The following is a 12755-nucleotide window of genomic DNA, read 5'->3' on the forward strand; positions in this document are numbered from 1 at the left end:
TAAAGAACTGTTATTTCCTGCTCCCATATTTTTGCCTGAGAAACCCTAATTTAAAATTTATAGCAATTTGGAGGGGTGGAGAGGGTTTACATTCTCCATTTCAGGGGAGGCTCCTGCCTGCCTTAGCAGACTCCTGTCTTTCCAAACCAAAGACAGCCTGTCATATTTTCTGGAAAAATCCCTCTGCTAGGATTTCTCTCCTGGGAAGCCTCGGACAAAAAGGAAAACAATATTATCTCATTTGCTTCTCCTGTGTTGTGCTGCTTTAGAATGTGGTTTGAAGATTGTTTATCCAACAGGTGGTTGTTGCATTGGTTTCATGTGAATTCTTTTTATTTATTAGCCAATCACAGCCAAACTGTGTTGAGGATCTGGAAAGAGTCATGAATTTTTTATTATTATCTTTTAACCTTCTATCAGTATCCTTTCTGTATTCTTTAACATTCTTTAGTATAGTTTAGTATTCTTAATATAATAATAATTTTTAATTAGGTCTGCTGACATTTGCTTTCTGGAGAAGAAAACCCACGGTACATCACAGCCCTCAGCTTGTGCCTTGGGTTACAGCAACCTGAAAAGCCTCACATCCCCAGGGATGAAAATAGGGAAAGCAAAAATTGCCTTCCCCATCCTATTAAAAAGCTGTCACTGGGAAGAATCCTTATCACACTCTTAGTGCTGGGATTCCTCTATTGCTCCCCTGCTTAAAATAATTGATTTAACAAAAAAAACAGAGACAATCTCCCATTTAGTCTCTCTCTCTGGGATTTTGGAACCCTGGGAACAGACAGTGGGCTGTAATGTGTCCCCCAGCACAGGGCCACAAATGTCTTCACTATTTCAGCCCAGTGCCAAGACTAGGAATATTAAAATTAAACACAAGTTTAGGATTTCCAGCTGGAACAAAGAGCTGCAGATTGTAACAGCCCAGACTGATGCAATTTCACAGCAATAGCTGCAAAATGCAGCATTTCAGGGAAGAGCACCCCCCTTGCATATGCAATGACATGAAAATGTTTTCAAATAGTGATGGTTTGCTTTTTCACATCTTCTTCTCCTTCTCTTTTTAAAAACAGCACAGAACCTCTGAGAGGATAATAAACAAAAAAATTGAAACACTGCTGCTATTCTCATGCAACTGTCACAAAAAGGGGAAAAAAACCCAAAACGCAGAAGGAAAATATGTAATGCAACAAGGGTTTCAAAAGTGTGTCTGGAAAACAATTTGATTCTGTTCCTACAATAAAGTTGAATGTTTTGGATGCAATCACTGCCAATTACACAGCCTTGGCAAGCTCCTGCCTCCGAACATATGGAAATTTGGTCTGTCAAACTTTGCTGCCTTCACTTACTGCCTGCTAATGCACTTCTAGAACTGCCTCAGCAGCCAGGAGGATTTCATTGCACACTGCCATCCAAAGCTCACAAACTCTGTCTTTGGGAGGGTCATGTCTTTGGTACAAAGTCCTGCCAGGCTGTACCAGGTTGAGCATGTTGGGTGAAAACCCAGCCTGTGCCTTCCAGCTCCCCAGGTCCTCACCCTAAGATGGTGGACTCAAAAAAAAACCCTAGAGAACAGGAAGCTTCAGGTATGGCCAAAAGAAACCCTGTTCTATGCACAGGGGAGAATAAAGCAGTCTGATGGCACAGAAACAACCTGAAAATATCCCAAATGAGCTTTCTTGGCCACTTACTCATCTGTGCAACAAAAAATGATGGGGTTGAAGCATTAGCCTGGTGATCTGCTGCAGACTCAGGACTGTCACACTGACAGCTCCAGCACGTGGTGGAAGACTGAGCTGAGATTAAAAGAGGGATATAAGTTGAAGGGTGGGCTGAAATCCCAAGGAGATGGAGCAAATTGAGCTAGAGCTGCTTGGGAATAATAAGCAAAACACCAAAATGTCAGCCCTGGCTCCTCTTCTCATTGCTAACATCTTGTTTGGGGAATTTGCCACAACGAACCACAAAAATTTCCTCATCAAAAGGCTTTTTAGAACTCAAAGAGCTGCCTGAATATGGGCATTGTGAGCAACCCTACAAGCAGTGGCTGAGCTGGTGGCCTCATCACTGCACTGGGCTCCTTCCCCACTGGCACACTGCAGAATGCAAGGGGGAACTGCAATCCCTGGCCTTGATTGAAAAACAAGACAAAACAGTAGTAGTCCATAAAGTTTCTCATTTTTAGTAACTTAGCAAATTATTAATCCCAAGGAGACCAGCTGAGAGCTGGGAGTATCCATCCTGGAGAAGGGGATGACCTTATTGCAGCTTTTCAGTGCCTAAAGATGCTCCAAGAGAGCAGGAGGAGGACTTTGGACAAGGGCCTGAAGGGACAGGACAGAGGGCACAGTTGGATGAGATATTAGGAAGGAATTGCTCCCTGTGAGGGTGGGCAGGCCCTGGCAGAGGTTCCTAGAGAAGCTGTGGCTGCCCCTGGATCCCTAGAAGTGCCCAAGGCCAGGTTGGACAGGACTTGGAGCAACCTGGGACAGTGGGAGGTGTCCCTGCCATGGCAGGGCTGGCACTGGATGGACTTTAAGGTCCTTTTCAACCCAAACCATTCTGAGATTCTGTTTTTCACAGGGACATGGATGGAGTTCCCCACACAGACACCCCCAGGATGGGAAGCCCTGAGGGCCTCATTGTGCTCCTACCTCTCAGGTCCTGCTGTGCCCGGGCGCTGGCCACGCTCTGGCGCGGCATCCGCAGCGATGTGCGCAGGGGAGTGTGCCTCTGCTCGTCCAGGTAAGCCAGATCCTCCAGGTGGGCTGAGCTGGTGGCTGCCACGAGAAAGCAAAGAAGGACATCACGCCTGGCTCTTGGATCTCATGCTCTGGTTACTGTATTTGTTCAGTTTTTAATGAAAATACATGGAGATGTAAGTACCGTGAGACAACAGAGCTGATGTGAACCGAGTATCATTTCCCCTAGGTAAAGTGTTTTGGTGACTTTTTCTCATGCTTCATGTTCTCATGCTTTTTCTCATGTGTCCTGTTGGTGATCCCAATTAAAAAAAGACACCTTCCACTATTCCAGGGTGCTCCAAGCCCTCTGCAATCCAGCCCTGGACACTGCCAGGGATGCAGGGGCAGCCAGAGCTTCTCTGGGCACCCTGTGCCAAGGCCTCACTCCCCTCACAGGGAAGAATGTGTTGTAAGAACAGCTCCTAGTTGTAAACTGCTCAGTGACACAATACATTCTGCGAGTGTACTTTGTAGGCTGTTATAAAAATGGGTATTTTTGTGCTGTTTTGGAAGATTTTTGGGCAGAATCTTAAAAAAAAAAAAAAAAACATGACTAAAAAAGAAAAAAAAAGAGGAAAAAAAAAAAGGTGTAAGTGCTGCTATGCTTTGCTTCCAGAAGAAGCAAAGAAGAACAGAATGTATACAAACTCAATTGTATTTGAAAAAAAAAAAGAGAAGAAGAACCTGTTTTTGCAAAGCTGAGAATTCATGATTACCTTAAAATGCGGAATACCATGGAATACCACAAAGAAAGGCAGTTTTTGCCCCATTCCCAGCTACACTGTCTCCACACTGATGACCTTGAGGCTCAAAATTATTATATCTATTTTCTGGTGGGTTAATTTTCAGTTGGATTAGTCAACTAATCTGGTTTATCAAGTGGTTACCCAACGTGTGTCACTGCAGCAAGGACACTGGCAGCTCAGCATTAACTCTTTAAGCAATGTCACATTTGCAGACAGACTTAAATCAACTCTGAAACTACACTTGGTTTCCCTTTCTCATCACTCAGGCACAAAGATAATGAGGTTAAGATAATGAGTTTAAACTCTTCGGTGAAAACCACCCATATAAATCCACTACCTAAACCCCATAATTTTCTGGTGCCATGAGCATATAGGAGCTATTATGTGATCATTTGATGATAAAATGTTAAGCCAAATATTGAATTCTCATCATATTTACTTTCATGATTTAAGCTGGGACATGAACTGTGTTAGCTGACACAGTACTTCAAAGCAGCAAAATCTCTACCAAAAAATAAATATCTAGAAAGAAAAGTTGTTCCTGAACTTTACTGGATAGTTTCCTCTTGAAATAGGATTTGCCTTTAAGTGCACCAAACAAGTCAACAATTTCCAAAGACAATTAAATGAACACACATGTATTTAAATGTATGGTGCTCAGCCTACTCTGTTTGCTTTGAAAGATGTTTATACCGTGTCATTTATAAGGTATTCATCTAAAGCAAGCAGGCTATGGAAGCAGAGTTTTTGAGTTTTTCTATTCCCTCCCTTTAGTCTGAAATCTCAGATTTTCAGTCTGTGCTGCACCTCCATGCTCTGGGTTTGTACTTCACCATCTATAAATCTAATTTCTGCATTGCTTTTAGGTCTGTGACCAGCCAAAGCTGGATTAAAAAGGAAAGCTAATCCAGTTATGCAATGCAGCCTGGTTCACCAAGGGATGCTGATTTAACAGACAATATCCCAGGCTCTTTGGGGCATCTCTCAGAATTGTCTCTGGGTTTTCTGGACTCAGAATCCAAAGTGTGGATTTCTCCACATGTCTACACAGACACACAGACAACAAATTTTATTCCAGAGAAATTACCCAGCAAGAAAAAAATATGGGGCAATAAAGGAACAGGGAGTAATTCCAGACAAGCAGCTTTGCAGCAAAGCTTTAATATTTCTAATCCCATCTCTTTTTTCTGCCCTGCTGTTACCAGCTTCAGGGGAACATTCAGCAGGCTGGTAAAAGACATCAATAAGGTATGGCACAACATCATTTAGAAATGTTTCAAAGAACAAACATGAATTTAAATGAAATTAATGTTGATTTTATGCCAAAAAATATCAGTCACTAGCAAACATCAAGTGCTGTGAGGTGCGAGATGTTTGGGGCACAGTCCACCAGAAGCACTGGGACCCAGAGCAAATATTCTGCAGACAGAAAGTACCACCATTCTCTTAACTCCAGAGCTCTTAAGCTCTTCAGAGAACATGAGACAGGTTATTTTACTTGCAATGAATCCTTTGAAATAGTAGAAATGGCTATGATGTCGTGGCACCTTAAACCCAAGATATTTACATTGTAATGACAGTAAAGAATCTGGCTTTTTCTTTTTAAACATATTCTCCCATAATCTTGTACAATTTTGGAAGAAAGTGATCATAAACTGCTGAAATAACCATTAAACACCATCAGAAACAGCTTTCCACAGAGGAATTTTTCATTTAGAACCAATAAATCAAACAAAAAACCAATTTTTGTCATTCTTAAGTACGATGACTCCAGGAAGGAGATTTCTTTTTGGATAAGGGAACACAAGAAGGGCTGTGGCATCTGTGTGCTGTGCCTGGCTCTGACCCAAAGGCACAAACATGGATTTCTTACCTGCTACTGAATTTGGCCGTGGCATAAGGTACAGAGGAATTGATTGCACTGACTGGGACAGGACTGTCTCCAGGTTCCTCTCGGGGATTTTGTTGAGGCTGTAGGTGGAGGCTGACATGTTCTCATCCACACGGTACAGGCAGGAGTCCATGCTGGATTTCTGGGATTGCCACTGCTTCAGGTTTCCCCCAGATCCAAGTTCCTTACTGCTTTCCCCTCCGTATTTAGTGCGTTCCACATTCTCAGAGTAACTTGTCAATGTAGCTTGAAGGAAGAAATGATAAACAAAATGAGTAACAAAGAAAGAATGGCTTGAACACACGCTGCTCAATGCTGAGCTGAGCCATGCAAGAGCCAAAAATGATCTTCATCAAATTTTCCATATCCACATAAATCAGAGATTATGGATTTTACTTTAATGATACTGTTTCTGCTTACGACTTCTAAAAGAACATTTAAGCTCTAATGTTTTGGCTCATACTGTTAAAAGCCATTTGTAATTACAAAGAGTATTAAAAATTCTGTGCTGCATTGTATTCAAATACACCATTCCAGAAAGAACAGAAATTATTCAGGAGGAAACATTACCATGGCTCCTCATGTCTTTTAATTAGCATCATAGTTTCTACATTTCCTCTTCCAGGGAATGTTTGCAGAAGTTTGCAAGGTCTGACACTGAGAAGCCTCCACTGACCTGCCTAAACAACCAACTCCCATGGATTAGTTTGGCTCAGTATCTTTGCATCCCACCAAATGTCCCAAAATTTAGTTGCTTGCAATGTATTTTGAAATTTAAAACCAACACATGAAACTGCTAAGAACTGGTATTTATTTGTTGGTATTTATACATAAGACTTGCTGTCAGGTAAACATATTTATGATTTAGGATAAGAAAATCAGATAAAAACAGAAAACAGCTATTCACACATTTCTTTTGCTCCCTCAAACTGTCTGAGAAATATCTTTGAAATGATTCTCTATAAAAAAACTCCGTTTCAAAGACTGGGTTTGCAGGGCAAGGCATGCCATGTTTTCTATTCACAGAAAAAAATCGCCATTGATCCATTAGGATCCATTAGAATCTGTTAATTTAAAAAATCTATCTCAGTATGTGTCTAATTAGTCTTTGTAGAAACAAATCAGCAGCTGACATCAGTCATCTTCCAACACATCACACTGAGGAAAAACAAAATAACCATGTGTCAAAGTAAGTTTTCTTTAAGTGAAACAACAAAAAAGAAAAAAGAGCTATTAAGTCCTGCTGCCCCTTTTTCTAATCAACAATTTGTGTTCATTCTAAACATAATTTTCTCTAGTTTACACTAAAGCTGTTTTATGTGCAAACTCATCATTGAAGCAGATATTTAGGACTGTTCCCTGTGGATTAATTTACCTGCTGAACAACCCTGGATGATCTAAGTGCTGCTACACATGCTGAAGTGATGGCTCTATGGATTTAATCTCTTCTAGGAGCTATTTCAAACCAAAATAATTTTAACTTCAGTTAAAAAGCAAAAGCACCAGGTTAGCTGTGAGTCAGCAGCATGAACTGACATGCTGAGCACATCTCCCATAGTGTGACCCTCCCAGAGCTGCTCAGACACTACACTTTCACATTGACAACCGGAGAAAGCATATTTCAGGAAGATAATTTCAGAAACTTTACATTACCTGCAGCTACTAAGATGTGGAGTAATATTCAGGGGAGAAAAGTTACAAACATCAGATTGGCAGATAAATACAATGAAAGTACAAAGATTTGGGTCAGGGAGTTGGATCAGGTGGTCACTGTAGGTCCCTTCACACTGAAATATTCTATTCTATTCTATTCTATTCTATTCTATTCTATTCTATTCTATTCTATTCTATTCCATTCCATTCTATTCTATTCCATTCCATTCCATTCCATTCCATTCCATTCCTTCCCATTCCCTTCTTTCCCATCCCATTCTATTCTGACAGCATGAGAGGAAACAGCCTCAAGTTGCACCAAGGAAGGTGAAAGTTGGACATTAGGGAAAATTTCCTCATTGAAAGGAGGGTGAAGTCCTGGAACAGGCTGTCCAGGCCAGTGATGGAAAAACCATCCCTGGAAACATTCAAAAAACATGTGGATGTGGTACCTGGGGACAGTGCAAGGGGACTGGAATTAGCTGGTCCTTAAAGGTCCCTTCCAACACAAACCACTCTGTAATTCTATGATTTTTAAACACAAGGACACCTCATTAATCAAAAGTTCAAAAAAATGCAACCTTTGAACTGACAGCGTGCTCTAAACTGGGAAGAGATAAACTGATAAACTCAAATCCATCAAAGAGCAGGAATTTTTGCCTTAAGCCATCTGCAGAGAGGCAGATCCTTCAACCCCAGTCTCTAAGGGACAGGTGGGACATACTGGAGGTGCCACAGGGGCATCAGAGGCTATGGAAGAACACTTGAGGCTTTTCAATTGCTAAATCCAGACAAAAAAAGCACAACTCTGGTGAAAAAAAATCAGAACTTTGCCATGCCTGGGCCCTGCTCTATTGGATCATGCCAACCACAGTGCGTGCTGGTGAGCTGGGAGCAAACAAGGCACTGCAAGGATGGAGAAGGATGGGACAGTGTGTGAGTCACACACAGAACAAGAGAAACCTGACATGCACAAACAGCTGAGGTTCTCTATAGCACCCAAAAAATACCACAGGGACATAAATATAGACGTGTGTGCATATAGATCTGTGTATTTATAGATACATGGCTGTGTCTCCAGTCTCCACTGGCGCAGTCTCACGCTATTTAATGTGAGCACAGACAGAATTTGAGGCATCCAGATCATCTGACTGCTGGAGAACACATAATGAACGATATCCCATGGAAAGCCCCTTGGATGAGTGTGCAGGCAGTGTGGTGCCTGTCTGCAATCCTGCCTGCAGCTTTCTCCTGGGATTTGCTGAATCTCTGTCCCCATGATCCCAACCCACCCACAGCACCAGCACCACCTGCACCAGCTTCAAGCAGCTTTGCAGGCACATGGACCGTGGTGCCAGGAGGGAATACACTCCAGAAGTGCTGGAGTCACTTCACAATCCCACCCTGCTTTGAGCACTCAAAATTTACTCCTGTATTTCCTCTCTCAAACTTTCCTTTCCCAACCTGGCTTGTTTCCCTTGGAAACAAAAATTTTGATTAGAACTTTTTGCAAAAAACATGGGTGAAATATTTTGATTTCTTTGGGGAAATAACAGAGCTGTACTGAAGCAGCAGCAGCTCCCTCAAGACAGCACCTCAGCCCTACAAACAGCACTACACGTCTCAAGACAGTTTTGTGCATTTACAGGCCACAAATATTATTTCTCATTTAGTTGCAAGCCGGCCTAGGCCCTGGGAGGTTTTCAACTGAATGTGTCTCTAGTCAAACACACAAGGGAATTTTTACCATCCCATCCAATTTTCCTTGAGGCAAAGACCATGCCTGGAAAACATCGACCTTTACACTCACCTTCCAGCTGTAACTGTGGGAGAAGCAATTTCTGTAGGTCCCACGTGACAATGACCAACAGCTGTATCATTAATTATATGTAAAGATTTATAGTGCCTCAAGTAAGAAACAGGGATTCTGTTAATTTAAAGAAATAACTGCAGCAAAGCAATGAGCTTTCATATGCTGCACTGCAACAAGCTCCAAACAAGCTCCAAACCCAGCCTGAATTAACCTCATTTCACTTCAGCACCTCTTGCCTCATTCCATTAGAGACGTCCCAGCTAACACGTACAAGTTGGCAAGGAGTGAAATAAATTTTTTACCCTAATCTACATAAGCCTCCATAAACTCAGCCACAGAAGGATACACCTAAATATAGCCACATCACCCCAGACCACTCCAGATGCCAAAGAGAAAAACTTGGCAGGCACAAAGTGGAAGTCCAAACCATTCCCAAGGGCAGGCAGCAGCCTTGTGCAGTCACACACTGTCTGTGCCCCAACAACCTTGGTGCACCTTTACAACAATATTCTCTGCTGGACACCACCAGGCAGCGAGTTTATGGCATTTCCACACCAAAAAAACCCAATCCCAAAACCCCCAAGGTGTGTCCTGCACAAGGCTTGAGGCCAAAATCCACAGCACTAGCTGGATGTTTAACTTCTCTATCAACAGTGGTCTCAAACAGGAGAAAAAGAAAATTAAGATCACTGGCTTAATTCACATAAACAATCCCACAAATAGACAGACATTAAACAGGTAAAGCCACTTCTGTGTCAGGCCTGGGGGTGTTATAAATCATGGTGAGCACGCAAAAGGTCTTAAAACGAAATGAAAAATACCTCGACAGTAGCATCACCTGACCCTAAATCCATTCTGTGCTAGATCTGAATTCCCTGCTGCACCAGCTGACAAGCAGGATGAGGAATGGGATAAAGAATGGGATGACAAATGGGATGACTGCCTTGCAGGGCTCTGTCCTGGCTGCTTCTCAGGCTAGAAATGCAAGGTTTAGGTAAAACGGAAGGAGACCCTCCCTGGGCCCAGCTCGCAGCAAACACTGAGACAGAACAGCTCAGCAAAGCTTCTGTTTAGAAACTGCAGTTCATTACTTGCAGAAACGAGGTAATTAATATCATAAAGCACACTCCACTATTGTAAACATGAAAGAAATCTGTTAAAAAGGTCCCAACTCTACAGAGGTAGCAGCCTTAATGATCATTCCCCAACTCTCTTTGGGGAATGAGCCCAACTAGAAGCCATTGAGATTCAAAAAAGATCTGCAATTCTCAGAAATGTTATTCATTATTAACAGAGCATTTCATAATACTGATGAGAATGTCAGAATTCAAATGCTTTAACTGTAAGATCACAAAAATATTTAACCTGAGTTAAATTTATCTTGATGTGCCTTTTGAGCTTTGTTCCCTTCTCAAAGCAGATGAAGTTGGAAACAAATCCATCTTGTTTCATTGTCAGCAGCATCTATTCTGCATAGCAGCATCTATTTTGCTTAGCAGGCACTTAGACAAATTTATTAACAAACCCATTTTTAACCCAGAAACACATACATCTGTAGAAGGCAGCATCTTGATGAAAGCTTAGGAATAAAAGGAAAAAAATAGCAAAAAAAAGAGTAACTGGAAGAAGCTACAGGCCAGGGAATCCAAGGAGGGAATGGGGCTCCTTTCTATGTTATTTTCCATCAAATAAATCCACAAAATCTGAGTGAAGACATCTCATCCCTACAGTACCAGGCCTGTGCACTTCACCACAGCAGTGAGGCCAGATTTCCAGTGCTCACTGCTTTCCCTTTGAAGCTGCTTTCCCCTCATACCTGTGTCCCTGCACAGCATGATCCCCTGACACTTCAGCAGGGAACAGAGTGCAGATCACCACAGGGAAAAAGAGTGGCCCCATTTCAACTTGAACACACTCCTACAGGAAGATGCCACACGGAAAACAGCCATGCCTTAGGAGGTTGCTGCTAATGACATAAAGTGCTGCTTGGACATCACTGGGATAAGCAGGCAAGAAAAGTTTGCTGTTTATTTCAAAGGATTGCTAAGACTGGTGGAAATTTTCCTGTGTTCTGCTGCATTCCAGCAGCAAAGTTTCCAGGCTCACACTGGAGGGGCTGTGAGGTGCAAAGTTCCCTCAGAGCAGCACATGATTCTTTGACCAGTTTTCTTTTCAGTAGCAGATTTCTGAACATTAACAGTTGGCTGCTTTTACATAGTGAGAGCCAAAAAATCCTGGAAGCTATTCAGAGGTTACAGTCAGGTCAGGATTTTCACCAGCCATTCTATTTTATATGGAAAGAATTCCATGGCATCCAGGAGAAAGGGCTGGCTTGCTCCTACCTCTGCTCTTGTCTTACCTTCTCCCCCATTCCTTTTCTTTTACAAATATCTGAATTTGAAGATCTGGACCTTGTAATATTTTTGTTTTAATATTTTCAACCTTTTCTCAGCTTTTAGAGCCAAGTGACAGCTTGGGCAGAGGCAGGACCCAGCAGGGATCAAACACCCACTTGCACTCAGTGTGACCCTCCAGCCCAGCCCAGCTTTGGGGCTGGATGTGGGAGAAGGTGCAGTTCTGATGGTGGGATATGTGAGCAGGGAAGTGAGGGGGTGGGATCCTGCAGTGACTTTGCCAGGATTCATTAACCTACTTCGGCACACAGCTCAGAATAGCTCACCCATTTGCATTTTAAGATCACGCAGGCAGAAGTGCTGCAAGGGTTGCTGTGGCATCCAGGAGCTGAACTAAGCCCAGATTCCCTGATCAGCCAAGCAAAATGTTAACCACTAGTGCAACTAACCTCCCTAAATTACCAACTTGCCTTTCTTTTTTTTTTCTTTTTTAACCCTACATAAATTGCTAGCAAAATAAAATCTTCTTAAGCTGGGGAAATACTCAATCTAGAACATGTGGCAAAGACACTCAAGTGACAATCATCATGTTTGATATCATATAAACATTAATGTTTTCCCATTATGCCTGTACAGTTACTGAACAAAATTGAACTGTGTATATTTTCTCCAGATTCTTTACACCTGCAACCCACAGATCACTCAAATGAAAAACCTGCTACAGCACCTACAGAAATTCACTGAAATTTGTGATAATTAAGTTCAGCTCCTGCCCAAGGCTTCCTCTTCCACCATTTAAACAATTTCCAAAAGTAAATTAATTGATGTGAAGTTATCAACCTCATACATCCCAATTTTCACCAACTACTATGCAGTTCTGCCTATGAGGAATGGAAGATAGAGGGGTACAGATCACCTTGGTCACTGCAGTATAAACCTGAATAATGCAAAACCATTCCCCTAATGAGCAGACACAAATAAAGAATATTATCTAAACAGAGCACTGCATTCAGCTCTGGGGTCCCCAAGGGACATGAAACAGGGTGAGTCCAGAGCATCACTGAGCTGATGACATGCCTGGAATCCCTCTGCTCTGGAGCCAGGCTGGGAGTGCAGGGGTGGAGAAGAGAAGGCTCCAGGGAGACCTTAGAGCCCCTTCTGTGTCTAAAGGGGCTCCAAGAGAGCTGGAAAGGGACTTGGAATAAGGGCCTGGAGAGATAGGACAAGGGGGAATGGCTTCCCACAGCCAGAGGGCAGGGATGGACAGGATATTGGAAGGGATTGTTCCCTGTGAGGGTGGGCAGGCCCTGGCACAGGGTGCCCAGAGCAGCTGTGGCTGCCCCTGGATCCCTGACAATGCCCAAGGCCAGGCTGGGCAGGGCTTCACCAGGGACAGTGCAAGGTGTCCCTGTCCATGGCAGGGGGTGGAACTGGATGGTCTTTAATATTCCTTCCAACCCAAACCATCCTGGCATTCCCTGACTACAAACCAAGCTTTGTTAGACCAGCCAGCAGCAGCGAGGAGGAGGAGGAAGAGTACGGTCCGACACT

General features: G+C 42.8%; 1 protein-coding gene across 5 annotated transcripts in view; it reads right to left on the reverse strand.

Annotated features, from left to right (window-relative positions):
* Positions 1–12755, reverse strand: part of TANC2 (tetratricopeptide repeat, ankyrin repeat and coiled-coil containing 2) — a 113391-nt gene that overhangs the window by 47327 nt on the left and 53309 nt on the right. For all 5 annotated transcript variants that reach the window (XM_054281711.1, XM_054281712.1, XM_054281710.1 and 2 more), the window contains 2 exons: positions 5367–5630; positions 2658–2783 (listed from right to left, as the gene is read on the reverse strand). In XM_054281711.1, coding sequence (XP_054137686.1) covers positions 2658–2783; positions 5367–5630 — 390 coding nt within the window. The remainder of the gene's footprint in view (positions 1–2657; positions 2784–5366; positions 5631–12755) is intronic.

Source organism: Melozone crissalis, unplaced genomic scaffold, assembly GCF_028551555.1.
Source record: "Melozone crissalis strain CALT ecotype California unplaced genomic scaffold, PUWL_Pcris_2 ptg000032l_1, whole genome shotgun sequence".
Lineage (NCBI taxonomy): Eukaryota > Metazoa > Chordata > Aves > Passeriformes > Passerellidae > Melozone > Melozone crissalis.